General features: G+C 49.1%; 1 protein-coding gene and 1 long non-coding RNA gene across 7 annotated transcripts; one reads left to right on the top strand and one right to left on the bottom strand.

Moving 5' to 3' along the window:
- Positions 1 to 157: 157 nt before the first annotated feature.
- PLCD4 (phospholipase C delta 4) lies at positions 158 to 23,688 on the bottom strand. 6 transcript variants are annotated; one of them, XM_038585744.1, is made up of 18 exons: positions 23,141 to 23,688; positions 18,349 to 18,392; positions 18,046 to 18,204; positions 16,496 to 16,724; positions 14,889 to 15,018; positions 14,076 to 14,307; positions 9,198 to 9,399; positions 8,039 to 8,183; positions 7,273 to 7,425; positions 4,394 to 4,585; positions 3,239 to 3,334; positions 2,936 to 3,092; positions 2,494 to 2,610; positions 2,089 to 2,261; positions 1,399 to 1,534; positions 923 to 1,072; positions 737 to 844; positions 158 to 530 (listed from the first exon to the last, which is right to left on the bottom strand). In XM_038585744.1, exons 2-17 carry the CDS (start codon positions 18,368 to 18,370, stop codon positions 738 to 740), a joined length of 2,400 nt encoding a protein of 799 aa, XP_038441672.1. In that variant the 5' UTR covers positions 18,371 to 18,392; positions 23,141 to 23,688; the 3' UTR covers positions 158 to 530; position 737. The 6 variants fall into 6 exon arrangements, with proteins under 6 accessions (XP_038441672.1, XP_038441673.1, XP_038441671.1 ...); XM_038585745.1 differs by having other exon boundaries at positions 158 to 460; XM_038585743.1 differs by lacking the exon at positions 23,141 to 23,688 and adding exons at positions 19,372 to 19,477; positions 21,678 to 21,824 and having other exon boundaries at positions 158 to 844.
- LOC111094340 lies at positions 21,350 to 24,839 on the top strand. The gene is made up of 3 exons (XR_005385399.1): positions 21,350 to 22,029; positions 22,321 to 22,457; positions 23,884 to 24,839. It is a non-coding gene; the product is annotated as an uncharacterized LOC111094340 (long non-coding RNA).
- The last annotated feature ends 427 nt before the right edge of the window (positions 24,840 to 25,266 follow it).

Raw genomic sequence — 25,266 nt, 5'->3', positions numbered from 1 at the left:
TAGAAGCCATACTTCTGAGCCCTTCTATGTAGCACGTAACATGCAGGGGGGCCCTGGAAACCTCTTATTTTTCTGCCCTTTCCCTGCCCTCCCCAAATGTCCCCCAACCTTCATACCTCCTCCTCTGGCCCAACAATGACAGACCATACTCCAGCCAAACTGGGGAGAAAAGTTATATTTATACAGGTGGGGCCAGGGCAGAGCAGTCCAGTGGGGACTCAGGGCTGTTCTCTTGAGTCACAGTATAGCCTTGGGGTCAGGTCTCCTTCCCCAGCCTTTGCCTGGGGAGCTTTGAGGCTCGATTTATCTTTCCCTTGGCTCTGGGCTTTGAGGAGGTCAGGGTGGAGGGGATGATGTCTCTATGTTCCTTGCTCCAAGCCCTTCTCTGGGCCTCTAGCTGCAGCCAGCCTTTGAGCCAGGATAAGAGAGATTAGTCCTAGATTTAGGTATGGGATTGAGCCTATGGCAAGAGGAAGAAAGGAAGTCCAGTGTCGAGTATGCAGAGGAAGGAGCAGAAAAGATACCACAGACTTGCAAAAACAAAGAAAGGGGGGGAGAGAGAGAGAGAGAGAAATCAGGTCCTAGATTTGCCTGTTAAGGGTGAGGTCATATTGTGCTCAGGAATGCGCAATCCCAAACTTGGTTTTTACCACCTGTGTTTGCTTTCTGGAGCATCCTTCTGGGTTTTTCTTACTATCTCAAGCCAGCACACCCACCCTTCCCACGAAGTGCCCACCTTAGCATTCATCCCCCTCCAGCCCTTCCCGGATGTTGATATGCACGAAGATGGAAGCTGGGTGGAGGCTGGTGCCATCCTTGGAGAGCAGGTGTATGTGGCGGTAGCCTGGAGGAGGGCGGGAGGAGAGCGTTAGGCGGGCAGCCAGGGCTGGGGTGTCGGCCAGGGGATGAAGGACTGGCCCACCTTGCTGCATGCAGGTCCAAGGTAGTGTGTACTGCCCGATAAAATCATTTCGGGATTTCCAGTTGTAATCCTTGACCACGAAACGCAGCAGGGCCAGTTCAGGCACCAGGACCCGGAAGCATAGTGTCTGCCCCCAGTATGGATTAAAACCTGGGGTGGGACCAAAGGGAGAGACACCGTTGGCTGCTTTAGGCGCGTCCTGGGTAGCTTTCCTTGTGTTCTCAAGATTTTCACAGTGATCAGCATTTTACAAGTAAGGGAACTGAGGTCCAGGGTGGGTGGGTAAGCAACGTGCCCAGGTCACTGGAGCTCGGAACTAAGGGGCCCAGATCCACAGCCAAGCCGTCCAAGCCCTGACCCTTTGTCCTGTTCCACACTGCCTCCCGTGTTGGCGGGTCAGGGGTGGGGACAGAGACTGTGCTCCAGGGAGGGCAGCGTGGTAGGGAGACCGCACCCCTGCCACCACCCGGCCTCACCGTTGTTCTCCACGTAGCTGGTCTCTTGCCGGGTTGTGTCCGGGCGGACGCCAAAGATCTCTACTCTCACCAGTGGATCCACAATGGACCGCTCTTTAGACATGTCCTCCTTGGGGAGTTGCTGCCCACTGATCACCTGCAAGCAGACTCTGGAACCTCACCAGCTCCTGTTCAGCCCAGCCCCCCTCCAGCTCGCTCTTACCCCCACCCCTGCCCCTGCCCCAGGGGGAGGAGGGGGTACATAAGGCCTGGCGCTATAGCTTCGGGGTTTGGGTAATATATTCTCTTCTAGTAAACTATCTGCAATTTAAAATGCATCGGAGTAGAAATTTAACAAGGTTTGAAAGCAGGTATGTTCTGCGAGCCCTTTCCAGCACTGACTCTGCCCCGGACATTGTCGTAGGTACTTTAGACTCAAGATCCCCACACCCCAGTGATGTGGGCAGTATCGTTGCTCCCATTTTGCAGGTGAGGAGCGTGAGGTTAAGCAACTTGCCCAGAGTTGCACAGCTAGTGAATGGGTTTGAGCCTAGGCAGCTGGCTCCCAAATTCATGCTGTTGCAGTCAGGCTATCCCCCCTCGTGAGGGGTTCTCCGCCCATTACATTCCTGCCTGGCCCAGCCTCCTCTTCCCTCGACTTCTATCCTGGCCACCCTGGGTTCTTCCCCACGGTTTCTCTCTCCCCGGTACCTGGATGAGGAGGGTCTGGGCTCTGAAAGGGCTGACGGGCCTCTCAGGGTGGAAGGAACTCTGGGCATCGCGCAGGAAGTCTGGCTTCAGCACATAGCCGCAGCCACCGTTCTGGCGGAAGAGCCCGTCACAGATGTCCATCTCCAGCCCCGCGGTCTGCACGTTCATGGCCACTGAGGACCCCAGGAGAAAGGAAGGCAACAATACATTTCAGGAGCCATCTAGCCCTCTTGGGGAAGTAAGGAGACGTACTGGGTATAACAGGGCCTGCTGGGAACACCGCCATAGATTGCAGCTTCCTTAGCCTAGCACACTTTGAGCAGCCCCTGGCTGTAGTGCTGGGGCATGTAACTTCCCACCTGTTGCTCTTTGACTCCCTCCTCCCTGTCCCTGCTGCCGCCTCACCCATCTGGCAGCCTGCATTCCAGAGTTCCTGGGGGTTGTAGTTGGACGAATCCGTCCTCAGGCCACTGGGATACACACGGCTTAACTGCCAGGCGTTGTGCTGCACGAACTCATTGCCTGTAAAAGGTATAGTAGGGAGATGGCCATGGGGTGGATTCTCCCACTTCCCACCTACCCACTTCACTCTCGCCCCAGCATCTCCAGAGGCCGGCTCCAGAAAGCTGCACCGTGCCGTTCCATCCTGACCGTCTCCCCAGCTGTCCTCCGCCTGGAGCCTTGAGCCCACTCCTCAGAGCTCCTGTCCCTGTGCGTGCTCTGAGGCACTGCTTAGCTCCCTCACCCCTCCTTGGCCCCTTTGCCCTCTTTCTTGGGACTCTTCTGCCTGCCAGTTGCCTGAACCTACCCCTCCAGCTCCCTCCCTGGCCCTCCCTTTGGTCCTGACCAGCCTCCTTGATGAGGCTCTTGGCCTTGGTTTCAGAGAAAGATGATGTCTCATAGAAGCGGTAGTGCTCCCTCGAATGAGTGAAGCTGTGGAATGAGACCGACTTCAAGTAGACAACCAGGGCAGAGAGGGATGGGCACAAGATGGGTTTGGATTTCTGGAAAAGGAGAAAATAGAGAGGAAGATGGAATTGAATCCTTGGCCATCTGAGAGGGAAAGAGCCAACAGCCAGGATCTGAATTTCCCAACCCGACCTAAGCCTCGGCCCGCTGCCTCCCCTTTGCATTCTCCCTCCTGCCTCACCTGCTTGGGAAAGAGGAGGGACTTAGGCTTGGAAAAAGGAGCCTGAACCATAACCTCACAACAGGTAGGCGGACAAAACAGCGGACACATCACAACCTGGGGATGGGAATGGGAATAAAGGCAGTCTACATATCCTGATGGCTCGGTTTCCAGCCTCTGCTCTACTGTTACTTTTTGGGTAACAGGTTTTTTCATGATTATTGGTAAGCAGAGAGGTGTCATCCCCTACCTCTTGTCTTTTAAAACAAATTAATAGTATATTTTGGTCAAAATGTACACAAACCCAGACAAATAATGTTGAGGTGTGCAAATGGCCGTGGAAGTCACGCTGGAAGGATGTGAGGCTCCCAGAGTGATACATTTACATTTGTCTCCTGAATTCCCATTTCCTTCCCTGGACACGGTAGCAGGTTAGACACCAGAGCCCCAGAGGGGACGGGATAAGCTAGAAGTTAGTCAGCTAAGTCAAGGGTGTGCACAAGAAGGAGAAAGGCAGACTTCTAACCAGGACTTTTGGCAGTTCCACCAACAGCACAGCACCCCTTCCCGGCAGGGAGATGGGTCACTTTAGCACAGCCTCCTTAGAGTCTTCACGTTACTCAACAGTTTCTGCTTCTCCTTTTGGGCTATTTCTGGCCCCTTCTCAGACTCACCTTTTCCAAGAAACTTCCTCTAAGCCCATTTTAGATGAGGTCACAGCAGTCACTCCAGTAAGCTCTACTTGCCCAATGCAGTAGGCAGGGCACCCTCTCTCACTCACACAGACACACCACGGTGGTTTTCAAACTGGCCTTTTAAGGGACCGAGAAGTACAAAGATGTCTCAGGAAGCAACGGGGGATGCAGTTGAGAGCCAAATGGGTACTTCAACTAGGATGGCTCTGCAGTTACCTGTTGCATACACAGAGCTCCCATATAAGATTTCATTCAAAAACTATTTCATGGCCCAAAGAAGTTGGAAAGCCACCGCAATCTATCTATCTAGGACGATAGATGGTGATGCCATGCATTCATCCTTACACCCTTTTTATTGGGGGCAAGGGGCATTTTGCTCCTCGGCCCCCTGCCCTGCTTAGCTCTAGTCTCTCCACACGTGAGCACAGCTTATGGTACAGACCAACCATGCTAGAGTGGAAAGATCACTCTCCTGGCCCACCTTCTCCTTCTTTTTGTCCTTACTACGTGGACTCAACTCCTGGGGCTCAGACTCCAACTGGGCCTCTGGCTCTGGGTCAGCCTCCTGCTCCCCCTCCAGTTCAGATTCTAGCTCCTCCTCTTCCTCTTCCTCAAGATCCTCCTCAAGTGTCCTTAACTTCTTCCCCTTCACCAGGATCTTCCTCCGAAGCTTCTGGGGACAGAAATGAAGGGGCTTGTTTACCAGTCTGCTCTGGGACCCTCCTGGGGGCCATGCAGCTCCCACTGCTCTCATGGGACCACCTCAAAGGAAGAGGAAGTGAGTGGCCAGATGTCTCCCCTGGGCAGCTGCTTCATGCATGAACCAGGGATTCCCCGTTAGGCCAACTTGTCAAATCTCTGTCCATTTGGAAAACAATACAAAACAGAAAAAAAAAAAAAAAAAAAAAAAAACAGAAAATACCTCACCTGACACATAGAAATTCCTCCCAGATTAAAGATTTCCATGCAAATATAAAGAATATGAGTATTAGAAGAAAATAGAGAATCTTCTTGAATGATCTTCAAGTGGGAAAACCATTAGAAACAGGAGATGAGTGTGTGGGTGGCTCAGTTGGTTAAGTGTCTGACTCTTGGTTTCAGCTCAGGTCATGATCTCGGGTCCTAGGATAGAGGCCCATGTCGGGCTCTGCTCTGGCGAGGAGTCTGCTTGAGATTCTCTCCCTCTCCCTCTGCCCCTTCCTCCTCTCTCTCAAAAAAAAAAAAAAGAAGAAAGGAAGGAAGGAAAGAAAGGAAGAAAGAAAGAAGAAGGAAAGAAAGAAAAAGAAAGAAAAGAAAGGAAAGAAAGAAGAAAGAAAGAAAGAAAGAAAGAAAGAAAGAAAGAAAGAAGAAAGAAGAAAGAAAGAAAGAAAGAAAGAAAGAAAGAAAGAAAGGAAGAAGAAAGAAAGAAAGAAAAGAAAGAAGAAAGAAAAAACAAGCCTGAGATGAAAACTCAGAAGACAGGCAGCCCGGGTGTCTCAGCGGTTTAGCGCTGCCTTCAGCCCAGGTCGTGGTCCTGGAGTCCCGGGATCAAGTCCCATGTCAGGCTCCCTGCATGGAGCCTACTTCTCCCTCTGCCTGGGTCTCTGCCCCTCTCTCTCTCTGTCTCTCATAAATAAATAAATAAAATCTTAAGGAAAAAAAAAAAGAAAACTCAGAAGACATAAAAAGGACTCGCAGATTTGACTACATAAAGCTTAAAATCCTCTATGGGGCAGAAGATGCTGTAAGACAAAAGCAAAGACTACAGAAATTTCCCAAAGCATCAATATCTTTAACATTTAAAAATTTGTTCTAGGGTCCCTGGGTGGCTCAGTGGTTTAGCGCCTGCCTTTGGCCCAGGGTGTGATCCTGGAGCCCCAGGATCGAATCCCACATCAGGCTCCCAGCATGGAGCCTGCTTCTCCCTCCACCTGTGTCTCTGTCCCTCTCTCTCTCTCTCTATGTCTACCGTGAATAAATAAATAAAAACTCTCAAAAAAAAAAGCAGTTTTTAAAAAAATTAAATAAATAAAAATTTGTTCTAGACCAAGAAATATTATAAACCCCAATAAAAGTGGGTAAATAATATCAATTAATTCTAAAGAAGAAAATATAGACTTCTTTTTGAAAAAATTAACTTTTTTTTTTCACATTTGCCACTATGAATCTCTTCTTACTGGAGTTATTTGTGGCCATTCTCTTACACTGTTGGTCAGAGAGTAGTTTGGGATTGTTTTTTCCCAGAGGGTAACTTGGCAATAATAATAAAAATATCAACATGCAAACTCTTTAACCCAGCAATTTACTTCTAGGAATCCATCTCAAAGAAAGAGTAAATGGGGCGCCTGGGTGGCTCAATCAGTTAAGCACCCGACTCTTGATTTCAGCTCAGGTCATGATCTCAGGGTCATGGGATCAAGGTCCATGTTGGGCTCCTTGCTCAGTAAGGAGTCTGTTTGAAATTCTCTCGGTCCCTACCCTCCCCACACACACACCTTTCCTCCTCTCTCTCTCTCATTCTCTTTCTCTCTCTCTCTCAAATAAATAACTAAATCTTAAAAAAAAAAAAAATAGAGCAAAGAGACAAAGCTGTATGACAAGTGAAAAATTACCAGCAACCAGAATGTTTACCACTTATTGGTTGAATAAATAATGGTTCATAACAGAAAATGGAATACCACAGAGCCATTAAAAAGAAAACAATTATACATGAAAAGACATCCATGATATATATTACATGTGAGATATAAAAGGGATATAGAAAGTACCCCCATGTGTTTTTAAAAGTATAAATATAGGGATCCCTGGGTGGCGCAGCGGTTTGGCGCCTGCCTTTGGCCCAGGGCGTGATCCTGGAGACCCGGGATCGAATCCCACGTCGGGCTCCCAGTGCATGGAGCCTGCTTCTCCCTCTGCCTATGTCTCTGCCTCTCTCTCTTTCTCTCTCTGTGACTATCATGGATAAATAAAAATTTAAAAAAAAAAGTATAAATATATATATACACATATATGTTTGTATAAGCATTTACAAAAATCTATTGACAGCTGTTGGGGAGAGGTTGAGATTATGGTCGGGGATTTCCCTTTCTCTATATTGTTTCTTTGGTCTACAACAATTATGAACTATCAGGGAACAAAATCAAGATATTTATACTGAAAAAAAGAAATAAGTAAATAATTGATTTAAAATTTAGAAAACTACAAACAGTTGTGCATTCAATTGGATTTTTAAAAAATTAAAGTTGTCTTCAAGGATATTAAAGAGCAAGATGGTCCCAGTAAGAGTGAGAGAAGGGAACAGGAGGGACATGGAAGAAGGAGCCAAGGTAGGGAGGCTACGGAAGCCACCGTAGAGCCAGGGCTGGGGGAACAGGTGCATACCTCAGGTGAGGGCAGCTGAGTGGGCAGCAGCCCGTCCAAGGTGGTGCTCAGCAGCTGCTCCCCCAAGATCTCGGTCAGATGGCATGCCATGACCTGCTGCTGCTCCCAGCTGCAGTGGTTCTCCAGGGACAAGATGACCGGGTATTCGGATGTCTGATGGGGAAGGGAGGGAACGCTAGAGCCAGAGTTCTAAAGCATGCAACCTCCTTGCTTCTCCAGACCTTCCCTGGTGACTCACTCAGCTGAGTACCCTGATTGCTAATCCCCTGTGGCCCTACTCTGGGTGTCAAGGAGGTCTTGCTGGGTCTGGGACCCCCCTCACATCTAAAAGTCACTGTTGAGATCCCAAATCTCAGACCTATACCAGGCGTGACCCAGCTTCCTCTGGGACCTTTGAGTTTTTAGGCTCATACTGGGAAGGTGAGGCCATTCCCCTTATTATGTGTTCATGTTACATTCTCACCTCCAGACTCCTATCGTCCTCCCAGCGCTACCCACCCCTTTCTCTGTCTCCTTAGGCACCCTCTCTGAGATGGGTGACAATTGTTAGAAGCCATAGGTACTGATCTCTACCAATTACCTCTAGGACTACTCACCCTTATTCACAATCTCTTACTATTTGCCTGATGCTTCACAGTTAAAACTTTTACATCTGTGCCATTTGATATAAAGCCCCCTGCATCCATCTACTTTCCCCAGATCCAGAGCCAGCCATCTTCCCTCAGATCATCTTCCCTCACCAGTATGCCCATCCCAGGACTCCTACCTGGAAGGCATACTGTGCTACAGTGGCCACGACATCTTTGAATGGGATGCGGGAAGTCAGGGTGTGTCCATGGTAAACAATAGGTTCCCCGCTAGGTCCATCCCATATATCCACCTCCACGCAGCGGCACCCCCTCTTCAGGGCCCTGCAAGAACCCCAAGCCCCCAGGGACACAGAGGTCAAGGTCTTATCTTCCATCTAGGGACCCTCTCCCCACTCTGGAGAGAACAGTGCTCACTGACACTTCAAGCTACATCTCCGTGGACCCTTCTCTGTCCACTGGATACTGCTACGGCTCACACTACCTCCACCCCCCATCCTTCCCAACTCAGTCTTCCTTCAGCAAGTCATTACATACTGCCTCATGATGCTCCTGGTGTTCTGGTTGTATAGCATTCTGCGACACCTGAGTTAATTGAACTCTCAGTAATTTTGTTATTTGTTTTTAAAGTAATCTCTATGCCCAGCGTGGGGCTTGAACTCATGATCCTAAGATCAAGAGTTGCATGCGCTACTGACTGAGCCAGCCAGGCGCCCCTCAAACTCTCAGTAAATTTACACTTTATTTTCTCTACTAGACTTCCTAGGGCAGAAACAATATGTTCCACTCATCTTTGTATACCCTGAAGCTACTAGTTTAGTTGCTGGCACTACAAAGATATCTTGACTCTTCAATCGAACCCATGATTAGCAGATACCACTTATTAGCTATTAACACATGGATTATCTCATTTAATCCTCACAACTCAGAATAGGCATTGTTATCACCTCTATTTCAGTGATGGGGAAACTGAGACACAGAGAGGTTAAATACTTAGCACCAAAGCACCAAGGAAGAGAACTAGGATTTGGCCTCAAGGAACCTAACCTCTATGCTGTACTGCCTTCCATGTAACATTTAGTTTACTTATTTGTTCAAAATAAATCTGAGTTCTGAGAGAGTTCCATAGCCCATAAAAGGGAGAAAAGTCCCATTCATCCGTAGAGTTTCAATGCTACTCTCCTGTCAGTCTTCAGTGTCTCCTCCAAGTCTCTCAGGTACCCAGGAATCCTCAGCCCCAAGCCCCCCCCACAACGTCTTTTCAACCCGTTATCCACGGATAGCACAGATGGCCCCTTCTCCTGAGCTGCAGCCTTTCCCCCTTCCTTCCCACTGCACCGTATATATCCCTCGACGCTGCTCTGGCCATAAAGCTGGTCCCCCACGAGGTAAGTGTTGTGAGAGGAGTTGATGTAGTAGTTGTTCAGGGGTTGAGTCATATCCTGGTAGATGGGGAGGCAGGTCGGCTTGAAGATATCTCCGTCCTTTGAGCAGAGGTAGCTGAGGAAGCCATCCATGCTCAGCACATGTCGCAATTTACCTAAGATGTGGCGGGGAAGGCTAGGGTAAGAAGCTGGGCGTGAGAGCATCCCAGCACACCTCGAGCCGTCCTTCACCTCACCCCCCTCCAGGGTCCTACCTTTCAGATGGCGTCCGCTCTCAGCCTCCAGATCCCAAATGTGCCCTACCCACTGTCCATTTCAATCATCTCCACCCTCACAGACAGTTAAAGCTACGAGGAGAATCATTAAGGTCATTCCAGTCCAGTGCTACCCAACAGAACTTTCTGCAATGATGGAAATGTTCTGTTCTATGCTGTCCAGTGCGGTAGCCTCCAGACACATACGGCTACTGAGCCCTTGAGATGTGGCTGTGTGACCAAAGAACTGAATTTAAAATTTTTATTTTAGTTAATTAATATTTTACGGCTTTTATTTGTTCATTCATTTAAGTAACCTCTATGACCAGTGGAGGGCTAAAACTCATGATCCCGAGATCAAGAGTCATGCTCTTTCAACTGAGACAGCCAGGCACCCCAATTTTTATTTTTTATTTTATTTTTTTAAAGACTGAATTTATTTTAGAGAGAAAGAGCACATGCTCACATGTTCAGGAGCAGGGGGAGGGCAGGGGAAGAGGGAAAGAAAGAATGCCAAGCGGACTCCATGCTGAGCACAGAGCCCGGCCCCTGAGGCTCAGGCTCGACCCCACAAACCAGAGATTATGACCTGAGCCAAAATCAAGAGTCAGAGTCTTAACCAACCGAGCCACTCGGGTGTCGTGTTAAATTTAAATTGAAATAGTCACACTGGGCTGGCACTGGGGTGGCATAGTCGGTTGATCACCCACTCTTGGTTCTGGCTCAGATCATGATCTCAGGGTCTGATCGAGCCCTGGGTTGGGCTGTGTGCTCTCCACGCAGCGTGGAGTCTGCTTGTCCCTCTCCCTCCACTTTAGCTCCTCCCCCTCAATCGCTTGAGTGCCTGCTCTCTCTCTCTCTCTCTCTTAAATAAGTAAATAAAAATCTTCAAACAAAAACCTTAAAAAAGGGGCAGCCTGGGTGGCTCAGCGGTTTAGCGCCACCTTCAGCCCGGGGCATGATCCTGGAGACCCGGGATCCTGGAGACCCGGGATCGAGTCCCACATCAGGCTTCCTGCATGGAGCCTGCTTCTCCCTCTGCCTCTGTCTCTGCCTGCCTTTCTCTCTGTGTGTCTCATGAATAAATAAATAAATAATCTTTAAAAAAAACTTTAAAAAAAGTCACACAGAGCTCATTTGTTACCAAATTGGACAGCATAGTATTCAGTGTAAAGGGTTAATTTTATATATGGGGAAACTGAGGCCCAGAGAGAAACAAAGTCAAAGGCTTGCTAGTGACACGACCAAGGTGCCTGTGTTTTATTCCCTGGGCTATGGCTGCTGCCAACTGTGACCTGAGGGTTTCTTCCTACCTACAATCAACTCCCATGTGGTGTTTCGAAGAGTATTTGCCCAGTACACCCTTGGACTACACTCTCTCTGAGGGCAGGGCCCTGTCACTCCTGCCATAGCCCTCACCCATCTCAGCATGGGCTTCATGCAATACCAACAACGACAATGAATACTGAGCACTTGCTCTCTGCCCAGGGCGTCCCATGCAGCACCTCAGTGCTCTCACTGACATGATGAAGTAGATCTTATATAATCTGCCCTGAGAGCTTAGGTAACAGGGAGGAGCTGGGATGTGAACCCAGGCAGCCAGGTGTCTGGGCCACGGCCATCCCACTGTGCTGTGCAGTCTCACCGAGGGGAGCACTGCTGCAGGGGACTCCTTTGGGAGGAACAACAACTTGACCCCAAGGCCCAGCTTTGTAGCTCCAGCTCTGACAAAGCCTCCAGATGGTGGAGAGTGTCAGGAAGTCAGGCAGGAAGTTTTGTCCTTGACACTAATAACCTAAATTGGGACAGTAAAGCCACAGTTGCCAGATACTTTCCATGTGCGTCATTTCGTTTGGTCACCAATTATTTTACAAATGAGAAAATCAAGTCTCAGATAGGCTAAGCCACTTGCCCAGCGTTACTCAGTAAGAAGCACACTGGGGCCTTGAGCCCTGGTCTCCTGGCGGATGCTGCGCTCTGCAGCCAGAGTAGAGTAGCTGACAGCTGAGCGCAGGAAAGGGGACAGCACCCAGAGGGGCTGGGGGTAGAATTAATGTAACTGATGTCTACTGGACCCTCCACTGGAAATAGAAGATCTGATTTCTTAACCCTCATGCATTCTTCTATTTACTCTTCTGAGACGATTGCTCTATATCCCCTTTTCTTCTCTGAGCACAGACATGTATCTGGAATCAGTGATTCTGGCCCTTTCCTTGTCTGTTTGACTCGAAGTTCCATGAGTGCAATGTCCTTGTTGGACCTCCTGCTGCATCTCTGGGGCTGGGTGCTGGCTGCAGGTCCTGGCCCATTCCAGGGGCTCAGGAAGCATTAGCTGCAGGAGTGAGTGAGTGAATGAATGAAAGGAGTGGCAGTTGAGATCCATGAAACGTGCATCCCTTGTCCAGCTCTCATTCATCTCATCTTTCTCTCTCTTTTTAAAGATTTTATTTATTCATTTGAGAGAGAGAGAGCACGCACAAGCACACAAGTGCAAAAGCAGGGGGGAGTGGCTGGGAGAGAGAGAAGCAGACTCCCCCCACTGAGCAGGGAGCCTGATGCAGGGCTCAATCCCAGGACCCTAGGATCATGACCCGAGTTGAAGGCAGAGGCAGATGCTTAGCTGACTGAGCCACCCAGGCGCCCTTCATGCATCTCATATCTAATCCTCATGCTCCACAGAGGTACTAAGGGTCAGGTGACCCATGTTTGAATCTCATTCCTCCTCTCATTAGCCACTGGCTTTGACCAAGTCATTTGATCTTTCTGAACCCTAGTTTTCCTCTTTTGCACAAATGACTTAATAATGCAAACCACTTCACTGGGTCATTGGAAGGATGAGAAGAGAAAAAGCAAGTAGAGATGTTAGCACATTATGAGATACTTAGCCCAGGCCGAATAAGGATTATGCTTTTGATTTACAAGGTTGTAGTGAGGCTAGATCAAGTAAGTGTTGTGGAAGTGCCTTGTAAATCATTTATTATTAATGTAAATCCCTCGTATTCTGAAGGAAATGGAGGGCAGGAAAGTGTCTAGTGAAGGGGCAAGGAGAAAGTTCTGAGGACAGAGAGGGCATATTTGAGCTGTGCTTGCTAAAAGTTAGATGACTGGCCTCTTCATCATCCCCCTCAGCCAGGGGCTGACTAGCTTCCTGGCCAGGGAAGAACCACTTGGAGAATCTGGACAAAGTCCAGGAAGGCACAGGGAGCCGGCATTCAAAGAGGCAGCAGGGGCGTGTGGGTGGCTCAGTAGGTTAAGCATCTGTCTTTGGCTTAGGTCATGATCTCAGGGTCCCGGGTTCCAGCCCCACATCGGGCTCCCTGCTCAACGGGGTGCCTGCTTCTCCCTTTCCCTCTGCCTCTCTCCCTAGGCTGTGCTCTCTCTCTAGCTCACTCTCTCTTTCAAATAAATAAATTTTTTTAAAAAAAGATTTTATTTATTTATTCATGAGAGACACACAGAGAGAGGCAAAGACACAGGCAGAGGGAGGAGCAGGCTCCATGCAGGGAGCCCGACGCAGGACTCGATCCCGGGTCTCTAGGATCACACCCTGGGCTGAAGGCAGTGCTAAACCACCGAGCCACCCAGGCTGCCCCTCAAATAAATAAAATCTTTTTTTAAAAAAATAAATAAAATCTTAAAAAAAATTAAAGAGGCAGCAAATAGGAACCATGAAGGGAGCTGGAAGAAAAGGAATCCTGCACTAAAGGAGAAGAAGCCAAAGGGAGAGGATCAAGGAGCTTCCTTTCCCCAGTGGGACAAACGCTGAGATCAGTACAAACTTATTCTCAAAGTGAAGCATGAGCTTGGTGGAGGAAAGGGGACTTAATGGGATGTTCTTCGTCCTACGAGATCTAGGGTTATGGAGGAGACTCCTGTCTTATCTGGATAGCAAAGGGCTGCTCTCCTTCCCAGGCAGTAGTTGAATGAGATGAAAATTATTGTGCAGGGGCTGGGGTGGGGGTAGACTCAGCCTTCCCTGAGTTTGGCAGTAGGAGGCTTATCTCTGAGTCTTTTTTTTTTTTTTTAATATTTATTTATGACAGATACAGAGAGAGAGAGAGAGAGGCAGAGACACAGGCAGAGGGAGAAGCAGGCTCCATGCACCAGGAGCCCGATGTGGGATTCGATCCCGGGTCTCCAGGATCACTCCCTGGGGCAAAGGCAGGCGCCAAACCGCTGTGCCACCCAGGGATCCCCTATCTCTGAGTCTTTCTTTCTTTTTTTTTCTTTTAAATATTTTATTTATTTATTCATAGACAAAGAGAAAGAGAGAGAGAGAGAAAGAGAAAGAGATCCCTGGGTGGCGCAGCGGTTTGGTGCCTGCCTTTGGCCCAGGGCGCGATCCTGGAGACCCGGGATCGAGTTCCACGTCGGGCTCCCGGAGCATGGAGCCTGCTTCTCCCTCTGCCTGTGTCTCTGCCTCTCTCTCTCTCTCTGTGTGACTATAATAAATAAATAAATAAATAAATAAATAAATAAATAAATAAATAAATAAATAAAAGGGCTGCCCTCTCTGGGTCTTTCTACAGTCCCCCTCCCTACCCATGTCCAGTGCCCCTCCACCCTAGCCCTCTTACCGCTCTCTGAGGGCTCATAGCGGTCGATGAGTTCCAGAGCAAGGTCAGGAGCTCGTTCTCCTTCTTTCTGCTCCTCTCGGAGGAAATCCACAAATTCCAGCAGGGTCAGCTTCTGCCCATCAGCCGAAAAGTTTTCAAACAGCTCCTGCACCTCAGCACGTTTAGTCAGCGCCTTATAGAAGTCTACAAATTCTTCTCCTTCCAGGGTCCCAGAATGGGACGTGTCTGCTGTCTGCAAGTGAGGGTTTAGAGGATTGTGGAAAGTCCTTTTAAGAGCAAATGTTATATGGTTTTGACCTGTCCTGTAAGGGCAATCTCACTGACAGGTGGATACACACATATTTCCACAAAATTCCCACGGAACTCCTGACAGTTAGTGTTCACAGAAGCTGCTTCGGTATAAGTAAAAAGAAAATTGCAGCCGTACTATTTGCTACTAGAGAAAAATTTCAATAGAAAGAGTTAAATGCCCCAAGTGCCTAAAAGGTCAAAAGATCCCTCCTCCTATTTACTCACATTCCAGTTAGAGATTTTAATCGTTACTAGGCATCTGTGAAGTTCTAGCCATGGACCAAGAGGTCCTTGAGGTCTGACATAGTAACCTATGGTTGTTTACCTATATAAGATTATGAATTATCTTCCTAAGAAGACTGAAGGGTGAGAACCACGCCCTACACTTTCCATCTAGCCTGGCAGAGTGGTAGGGCAATAGGAGAGATTCAATAGAGTGATGCTTGGTAGGGCCTGGGTACCTCTGGCCAAGTGAGAACGTGGCCTTGGGTGGCTTCTGAAAATCCTTCTCCAAAGACTCACTTGGAAAAGATGGAAGGCATATTCTTGATCCATTTCCACATTCATCAGGTGCAGTAATCGCTGGACTTCTTGGAAACTCATCCGACCATCCTGGTTCTTGTCTCCACGCTGGAACCAGTCACTCAGCCATCCAGGTGCAAGTCAAGGCAAAAGCACTGTGTCTGTGTGTGCGTGTGTGTGTGCAAGTTCAACCACTGACATCATCACCCCTATCTTTGCTGCATCGTCTCTCCTCCATGCCAATGCATTTTCCACATTAGCTTCCAGAATTATCTCCCCGAGCACTAATCTATCTTGTCTCTGCATGGCTCAGTGCCTGCAGGGCCCTCCCTGTTGCCTGCAGGAAGAAGCTCAAGTTTCTGAACCTAGATTGAAGTACACCCAGGGATCCCTGGGTGGCTCAGCGGTTGAGCGCCTGCCTTCCGCCCAGGGCGTGAGTCCCACACTGGGCTCCCTGCATGGAGCCTGCTTCTCCCTTCGCCTGTGTCTCTGCCTCTCTCTCTCTCTCTGTGTATCTCTCATGAATAAATAAATAAAATCTTAAAAAAAAAAAAAGAAGTACACCCATGATCTGGCCCCCACCCAGCCTTTTCAACACACCTGTGTCCTCCCCGTACCTTAGCCAGCCTTAGCTACCCCCAGCTCTCCGTGTCCCGCTCTCTCTCCTGCTCTTCAACGTCCTATCTCCGGGCCTTTACTCATGCTGTTCCTTCAGGCAGGAGAGCCTTCCCCTCCTCCTTTCTTTTTGTATTTGACAGAGAGAAAGAGAGAGAGAAGAGACAAGCAGGGAGAGGGGCAGAGGCAGAAGGAAACTCCCCTCTGAGCAGGGAGCCCCATGCAGGACCCCAGGACCCTGAGATCATGACCTGAGCCGAAGGCAGACACTTAACTGACTGAGCCACCCAGGCACTCCCCTCTCCTCCTTTCTTTATGTTCAAATTCTACTTTTCAAGGCTCAGCTCAAATGCAACTTCCTTCCTAAAGTTTTCTCAGAAATCTCTCAGCTAGAATTAACTAATTCTCCTTCCTTTGAACACCCACAAACACTTTCAGTCCTGTAACACTTCTAGGGTACTTAGATTACTTACCACAATTCCATTTTCTCCACCGACTAGAACAATGCCTGAGTCTCACTAATCTTCGAACCTCCACAGCCTGGCATGGTGCCTGATTCATTCTGCTTAATAGATGGTGAATGAATGAACGAACGAACAAATGAATAAGTGAATGACCTGGCATGGAAGGTGAATAGAGTCTAGGAAGCCTGAATGAGACAACAACACTAAGGCTGCTTCCCAGTCCTGTGGTAGTTAACAGCCCTGGGATCTTCTGTTGAGCTCTCAAGATCTTTGCCTCTCGCCACCCCTTCCACCTATCCTGAAGGGCCACATTTCTGTCCACACTCTGCCTGGCATTGTTCTTGCCATCCCTAGGCTCCATTCACCCTTCCACATCTTTTGCCTCACTCTAGCCTCAGCCGCCCTTGCCCATCCCATCTGGACTCCTGGGTCTCCGTAGCCCTGCATGCCCCCACCTGTCTCTAGCCCTGCAGCATCTGGCTCCTTCAGTGACCCCTGACCCCCACTCTGGCTCCCTCCTGCTGATACTGGTCCAGCCGCTCCTGTTGGTCCATGCCGTTGACAAAGTCCATCAGATGCCAGAGCCCCCGCTTCCATACCTCGGCCTCCTCGACACTGTTGGCCACCAGGTCCAGGTTGGCACGGCGGCCGTGGAAGATGATGGTGAAGCCCCGCTCCAGGGGGAACTCCTCTGCCAGGCTGCGTAGCAGCTCAGACTCATGGCCCTCACGTACTGTCTCCACATCAGAGATTGAGACTACCAGAGAAGGAAGAAGTGGGTCATGGAGGGAGAGGATCCACCAGATTGCAAGGGCAAAGGGCCAAGGACCCTTTGTGAAGCCATAGGGAGGAGGAACCCCAACCTCCACAGGATGGATGAAGCCCCCAAATACTTGGTACAGAGAGACACAGAATCATGACCCCGGAATTCAGGATGCCCCATGAGCCACTGCCACTTTCATAGGCAGCATGGCAAGGGGCCTATGCTGGAATTGACAAGACCTGGCTTTGGGCCGCCAGCTGGTAGGGTGACACAGACCAAAATGACTTCGGGCCTCAGTAACCCTTGTCTGAAATAAGGGATGGTCCCATCCATAGCCTGTCCACGTCACAGGAGGACGGGCGGGGCTGACAGATGGAAATGCACTTTAAGATAGAAGCAGTTACACCAAAGCATGGTATGTCCAAGTCCAAGTCCCCTGTTCCAGGTTTGAGGGCTTCCTCTTTCCAGATGTCTAGGAAAGGGCCAGAGAAATTCATCCATCCTGCTTTCCTCAGCTGGGGTGCTGGGGATCGTGAGCTTTGATTATGTCTCTAAAGCAGACTTTCTTGGATGTGTCCTGTGATCAATTTTTTAGAGGGATCATAAAGCGTCCGTCTGGCTGACAGGATGCACATTGTGGTGCTGCATTTATGGTATTTAAACATATTCATCATAATGGCTAATTTAGTTTCCGGTCCCATGCTAAATGCCACCGAGTCCCTGTAACCTTCTGAGCAGGTATTGTTCAATCCCCATTTTGCAGATGAGGAAACTAAAGCATAATTGAAGCAATTTGTCCAAAGCTACTCAGCTAGAAAGTGACAGAGCCAGGGCTTTACTCCAGGCTGTCTAAAGCCTGAGATCATGCTCTCACTATGATAATAAAAAAATATAACCTAGGATTTATCGAGCCTCATTATGTGCCAGGGCTCGCCCAAGCAGCAATTGAATCCTCATAAATAGACTTAAGAGGCAAGTACTGTTATAACTTCCATTTTGTAGGCTCAGAGGTAGACACAAGAGGGGTCGTGCAAGGACGCATTGTAGGGATCCCTGGGTGGCGCAGCGGTTTGGCGCCTGCCTTTGGCTCAGGGCGTGATCCTGGAGACCCGGGATCGAATCCCACGTCGGCTCCCGGTGCATGGAGCCTGCTTCTCCCTCTGCCTCTCTCTCTCTCTCTCTCTCTGTGACTATCATAAATAAATTTAAAAAAATTTTAAAAAGGACGCATTGTAGACCCTGGTACCTCCTCTGCTGGGCTCTTCAGAGTCCAATCCCCCCAGTGTGCCCACCCCTAGCTATCCACACGACTCACAGGTGGGCTTGGCATTGCCTCCTTCCTGCCGGGCATGCCAGACTGTCATGCCATCATCTTGAAGTCTGAAGTATCTTAGTTTCTTCCAGCATTTGGATCTCACCTTGCGCATCAGCATGCCCTTCTGCATCAGCATCAGGTCTTGATTGATAGGCAACCCTGGGCCAGGAAAAGAAGGGGCTGCTGGCTGGGTGGCTGGCAGGAAGGGTGGAGGGCCTAGGAGGAGCTCCTGAACAGGGGGCCAGACTCCTCCCTGTCCCTGGGCTGTCTTCCCAAGCCCTCCTCTCCTGCTGGGGTACTCACGGCTTTGCATCAGAGACGCCATCACCAGCTGGTGCTAGAGTCACCTGGAGGAGCAGGGAGGAGACAAAGGGTCTGAGTTAATACTGGTGATCTTAGAATAACGGATCAGAGGAGGAAGAGAAGGAAACCTGATGGCCTATGATGCACCAGGTGCTTCATCTACATAGCTTTTAGCTCTTTTTACTTCTAGTTTGAGTTTGGTGACTTTGAGGCTTAGAGAGGCTAAGAACCTTGCATCAAACCATATAGGGATTCAGAATTTAAAGCCAAATATGTTTGATTCCAAAGGGTCTGCTGTTTCCCACAGCCATCTCCAGAGAGGACTATACCAGGGCTTCCTAATACTACACAGTCCGCTGGGTAACCTGTGTCATGCGCCTCAACCTCCATCTTGCTGGCTGTCCCCTTTCAGAACCTGGAATGTCTCTACATCCTAGCCTTCTCTTCCCCCGGTGGAATCACCCCAGCTTCTCTATCTTGGGAGCCCTCTCCATATTCCCACGCAGATCACCCAGCTCCAGAGGGGCCAGGCCAGACAGGTTCTTTTGCCTCTTCCATGACACTCAGTGCCATACTTGCTATGTAAGCCATCTTCTCCTGCCTTCACGCGGTAAAGCACATTTTTATACTCCTTGTATAAGTTACACAGTCTTAGAAATGCATTTTCAAGTTTTCTTTGCCTCTTGAGAAAGAGAACCCTCTTTAAGATCCAAGCTAATTTAGGACTTGGTTAAATTGTCTTCATAGGTAACAACAAATTTCCCTTGAAAAGCACCAGAAGACTCGACAGGTAGCCACATTGATTTTAGATCCGCCCCTCTAAGAAATTCTCAACTCTTGACCAAATCATTCTGGAACTGACAAAGCGCATGAAACAAAGCTCTATGCTTTGTATAAGCAAAGGAACTGCTTAGAAATGTTGTATTTTTTAATCGAGACATTTGAATTTTTGACAATGATGAGCATCTAAAACATGAAAAGCATCTCTAAAGCTCCATTAGAACATTGTGCAGTTCAACTCACAATGAGCTATATCTCATACATGAAAAGCAGAAGTCCACAAATGTGATGGGACTTGTCTGAGGTCACTCAGCATCTCAGTGCCTGATCTCTCTCGAGCTGGGAGAGCCTATAAAGTTATCCGGGGGTGACTAAATCTTTAGGAAAAATGTAGAGGTCACTGAAAATACAGCTCCCCTGGCTGTAGGACCTAGGGAAGGCTTTCTAGAGGAGTAGCAATATGAGGGTGCCCAGAGGGAGAGGGCAAGGCTGAGAGCCAGTCTGTACCTAAGTGGGAAAGATGACTCAAGAGAGATAGAACCCTGCGACAGTTCCAGAAATCAAAGGTTTTGCTGGCTGAGACTGAATATAATGAGCCTGGGTGAGACCAGAAGAAGCCTCTGGCTGGATGAAGGGACCCAGAGTGCTTCACGAGAGGCAGAAAAGCAGCTCCGCTTTCTACAGCAGAGCTGCTTTCCTGCCTGGTGATGTAGTTTGGAATCTAAGGCTTACAAAAACCGAATGAAGACTGAAGTAACAGGTCCCCAGATGCTAGCAGAAGGAAGCTCTGATCCCATTTACCAATATCCTGCCTTATCTCCTCTTTGAATTTCAGCTCGCATGTCTGGGGCATAAGAACCATGGGATGAGGTGGATCTCCGCCCTGGGAGAAGTCAGAATTCTCTTTCCTTACTCTTGTGTCCAGGAGCTTCACAATCATGTCCTGAAACATGGGAAGCCTAAGCTCAAGTGCTGGGACACCCCTATTTTGGAACCTATCTTCTTTCAAACAAGCCTTAGAAAATTATTTTATGCTTTTTGTCAAACTCTTCCAGCCCCAGGGCTTGGCATGCTCTTCACCTTCTCGCCTTCCTCTTTCCTTCCCCCCGAATTCTCATCTCGCTCCTATTTGCTTTACCGTCTTGCTCTTCCCGCTCCCCTCGTCATCACCGTATTCCTTCCCTCCTCCATTTTCTTTCAGAAATTCTCTTCTCTGTATCTGGCTCTCGTTGCCTCTCTTCTTCTTCTTTCTTCTTTAATTTTCTCTCACTCTCTTATCCCCCCTTCTTCACCCAATTCTTCTTACTTTTTACCACTCTCCCATTCCTGTCCACCCCACTCTTCCCTACAACATTTCCCTGCCCCCATTCCCTTCCTCTCGACCTCCCCCTGACCCTTCTTTCTCCCACCCCACCCCCCCATCTTTCTCCTCTATCCACCCCTCTCCTCCTCCCCTCTTAGTACTGGCTTTCCATACTACCCACCACCCCTTTCGTCTACTTCCTAACCTTACTCCCACCTATCCCATCCCTTAGTCTCCCTACTTTACCTCCTCCCATAGCTCCCCCCTCAAGCTCCCCTGCCTCACTATTTTAAATCTAGATCCAGGGGACATGTGGCCATGTGAGGGCCGATTTCAACTCAGGGAGCCACAGAATGTTAGAGCTGGACTTCATTTTATAGAGAAGGGCTAGAAAGATTGGCTGAACTGCTGGAATCATTGAATGAATTAGGTGGCAAAGGTGGGACTAGAACCCTGGTTCCTTATGACCAACTCAGAGATCTCACCAAGGCTCTGCCCTTAGAAAGGGTTTTCTCTAGGGGGGCCTAGGGGGCTCAGTTGGTTGCGTGTCTGACTGTTGGTTTTGGCTCAGGTCATGATCTCAGGGTCATAGGATTGAGCCACACGTTGGGCTCCGCCCTTAGCAAGGAGTCTGCTTGAGATTCTCTTTCCCTCTCCCTCTGCTCCTCCCTCTGCCCTCTCTCTCTAAAATAAATAACAAATGAATCAAGAAAGAAAGAAAGAAAGAAAGAAAGAAAGAAAGAAAGAAAGAAAGAAAGAGAGAGAGAGAGAGAGAGAGAAGAAGAAAGAAAGAAAGAAAGAAAGAAAGAAAGAAAGAAAGAAAGAAAGAAAGAAGAAAGAAAGAAAGAAAGAGAAAGAAAGAGGAAAGGAAGGGAAAGGAAAGGAAAGGAAAGGAAAGGAAAGGAAAGGAAAGGAAAGGAAAGGAAAGGAAAGGAAAGGAAAGAGAAATCCTTTCTTTCCAAAAGAAAACTTTTGGTAGCAGGTTAGAGCAGGGCTAATAAACCGATAAGGGATGTGGATGCTTTGTTCCCCCTACTTTGTCATTCTCTGCCCCCACATGTCCCAGTTCATAGCCTAAAGAAAATTTCTTCCCATTTGCCTCCTCTCCCCATCCCGAGGTCTTCCCTTTCCTTTCTCCCAGCTCACTCCTCTCCCCTGATCCCATTGGCCTCCCTACTTGCTCCCTGGTCAGCCTCTCTGCGCTCTCCTCTCCTTATCCTTCTCCCCGACCCCTCTCTCCCCTCACCTCTTCCTCTTTCTTTGTCCTCTAATTCCCAATAGGTCGGTTCTCGTCCCCTGTGGGGATTTTGAGCCTAGGGACCAGGAACAAGGAGGACACTCAGGAGCACACTAGGGAGCATACCCCCTCCATTCAGTCTCCCCTCCCCCGTATCCTAGGAGACTGACCCTAAGGAACACAGGGCCCAGAGAATGCAACCTAGAACCCAGGGGTTCTCTAGGTCTGGTGTTGCACCTGGCATCTGAAGACAGGATGGGAAGGATGGTCACAGCTGATGCAGGTGTAGTGACAAGGGAAGGGACAAAGGATTGGGAGTGGGAGCAAGAGCAAGAGGTGAAGAGCAGAAGATGAAGACTGAGTAAGAGATTGGGTCTTAACTGTTCACTCCTAGATGAGAACGTGGAGATCCTCGAGGACACCTTTAGAATACAGAGAGAACAGAGACACAAAATAAGGGGGGAAGTGGTCAGGGCTGCCGAGTAAGATTTGGGCCTCAACTTACAGGTGGCTTATTGTCACCTGGGGATGGGCTTTGGGAGAGTTGCCAGTAGTGCCAATGGCATTACAGTGAAATTCAGGGTGTCTCAGGTCCCTCTGGGGGGCAGGAAGGAAAAGAATCATTATGTCTACTCTTCTTGTTTCTGAGCAGGATCACTGAGTGACCTCATTCATATAAAGAGGACAGAATGGCTCCGGTCATAGGTCATAGCCCCCAGAATGTTAGAGCTCGAAGACTCTTTTACAAGTCATCTAATCCAGAGGTTCCTGGCTGTAGGATCTCCCTAGGTAAAATAGAGATCCTCAGCGCGCATACCACCTACCCGCCACCCCCACCAAATCTACTAGATCAGAATTTGCAAAGATGGAGCTCAGGAATGTTTATTTTCAAGAAGAGCCCCTAATACACATGCAAGCCTGGGACACCCCACATTCCCATCACAGACAGATCAGGGAGCTGCTGTCCGAAGTCACTTAGCTAACGGTAGAGTCAGGACTAGGAGCAGGTGCTCTTCCCAGCACAGCATTAGAGCATGCCCACAAACTGTCCCGGCCCATTAAGCAGGCTGGGAACGGATACAGAGCTCAAACCCGGGCTCTTTCTAAGGAAATCTCATAACTCTCTCAGTCCTACACTCTTCCCTGGGTCTTCGGTAACCCTCCACGTTCTGTTACTGAATCTATGCTAACATAGGGCTGCTCCAATTCTCTGTCTTCCCTTGCTAGGATGGGGCTCACTTCTGAGAGGGAGCTAAGGGGTCCCCCCCTATGAAGGGGTGACTGCCACAGCCAGGAAGAAAACTGTCAATCAAAGGGGATGAGCTAGAGAGAACCAGGAGGATCTGATAGGGCTAAGGAGTCCAGGGTACAAGTTAATCAGAGTGGATAAGCATGGAGGGGACAGCGGTAGGGACTGGGGCAGGGGGTGCACAGCTTGGAGCAGAGGCTGCCCAGAGCCTCGGGGCCCTTACCGTGGGCAGGATAGCAGTCCTGTGGCTGTGAGCTGTGCGATGCTCTCTCCGGTGGGACGAGGGAACCCGGCCGGGCTCCTTCTCTCCTCGCTTGCTCGCTCGCTCGCTCGCTGGCTGCCTCCCCTTTTCTGCTGCAGTTTTCTGCTGTGACCGGCAGACTCGCAGCCAAAGGGAAGGAGTAGGGAGGGGGAGAGGTATGAGGTCTCTCCTCGGTCCAGCCCTTCCAACTCTTAAAGGCCCAGAACACTGGTCAACGGGAGTACTGGGGGAGGGGTGGGTGGAAAAGGATTAGAAGAGGAGGAGCCTGGCTGCCCTTCGTCTTGATGCCAGCTCTCACTGACCCCAATCCTGCAGCAGCGCCCAGAGGGAAACCCAAGGAGTGTCCGAGTTGTGCGGGCGCTCCGTGAATCACTGCTTTTCAGTCCGCACGGCTTCTCCCTGCATGTTCTGCAGCCGTGTTTGCCCTTATTTCATCTGGCGCCTTTCCAGTGTCTGTTCCACCAGCCTCGCAGGGCACTCAGTCTAGCTCTGTGGCACAGGGAAAGGAAAAGAGAAACAGGACGGGGAAGGAGAAAGATGAGAAGAGAGGGAGGGGAGGGATGATCTAAGAGGGCAGAGGGACAGGCTCGTATCTCTGTATATTTTGGGCCCTCGCTAAACACCGGAGGAATGCATACATAAGTGCATGAAGCAGTGCACTTGTTCTTCCTTTGCACGAATGTGTTCTATGAACATTTCTTCAGCCCCTCCAATGTGCAAGGACACGCGTGCGTGTTTATCAAGATGCGTGCAGAGATGACGAGCAGATGATGTCGTGGTACTGTAAGAATCAACGGCAAAAAGTGGAGCAGAGGATCGGAAAGACACCCAGGGGGGAAAGAAAGGTGAAGCGGTTCTTGCAAGGTCAATGAACAGGCAGCTGAAATAGCGAGACTGAGGCAAGGAGACCAAGTCAAGGAGAGGAATATAGGGGATCGTAAGAGGCTTCATGATGGTCCCATACGTCACACTGAGACTGAGACCCAGGGAAGTCTAGGCAACGTCCTGGGCTCACATGTCAGCAGCAGAGACAAACAGTCCCTGGCACTCCCCCAAACATTGTGAGCTGAGACCTACTTTTGCTCTGCTTTGGAAAGACTGTGGGGTACGGAGCTTTCTGGACCAGTGGACGGGAGTCAGGCCGTTGAGGGCACCAGGCACAGCCCTGGACTTGGACTTCTGTGGATCCTTTCCACTGAGATGTGTTTTGATCATAAGCATAGAAGGAACTAACTGTATGAAATGATGTGATTTTAAGTGTGCTGAGATCTACCTCTCATGGCTCCCCCGAACACCCCTTGAGTGCCTAATAGTCTACCATCGGTGATTATTTATAGCTAAACCTTTAGTCCCATTAAAATAAAATCCTCCTAAGTGATTACCATAAATGTCAGGATTGTGGTGACTTCTGGGAGGAGGGAGAATTGCGATAGGATCGGGCACATAGGGGACGCCTGGGTGGCTCAGTGGTTGAGTGTCTGCCTTCAGCTCAGGGTGTGATCCTGGGGTCCAGGGATTTAGTCCTGCATCGGACTCCCCGCAGGGAGCCTGCTTCTCCCTCTGCTTGTCTCTCTCTCTCTCTCTTTCTCTCTCTCATGAATAAATAAAATCTTAGGGGAAAAAAAAAAAAGGATTGGGCACATAGCTGGCTTCTGAAATAGTTGACCAAGTTCTATTTCTAGTCCTGGGTGCTAACAAGGGTTTCCCCTTTATAACTTACTCAAGGTAATTTTTTAAAATTTTATTTTATTTTTAAAAAATATTTATTTGACAGAGATAGAGAGCACAAGCAGGGGGAACAGCAGGCAGACGGAGAGGGAGAAGCAGGCTCCCCGCCGAGCAAGGAGCCCGATGTGGGGCTCAATCCCAGGACCCGGGATCATGACCTGAGCCGAAGGCAGATGCTCAACCTACTGAGCCATGCAGGCACTCCTCAAAGTACTTTTTTAAAAGTAATTTAAAAAAAAATTTTTTAAAGTAATTTTTAAAAGATTTTATTCATTTATTTAGAGAAAGTGCATGAGCAGGGGGAGGGGTTAAAGGGAGATGGAGAGAGAAAATCCCAGGATGATTCTGCTGAGTGCAGA

The sequence above is a fragment of the Canis lupus genome, chromosome 37 (genome assembly GCF_011100685.1).
Source record: "Canis lupus familiaris isolate Mischka breed German Shepherd chromosome 37, alternate assembly UU_Cfam_GSD_1.0, whole genome shotgun sequence".
Lineage (NCBI taxonomy): Eukaryota > Metazoa > Chordata > Mammalia > Carnivora > Canidae > Canis > Canis lupus.
The sequence above is the reverse complement of the archived record's forward strand: the minus strand, read 5'-3'. Positions and strand labels throughout refer to the sequence as shown.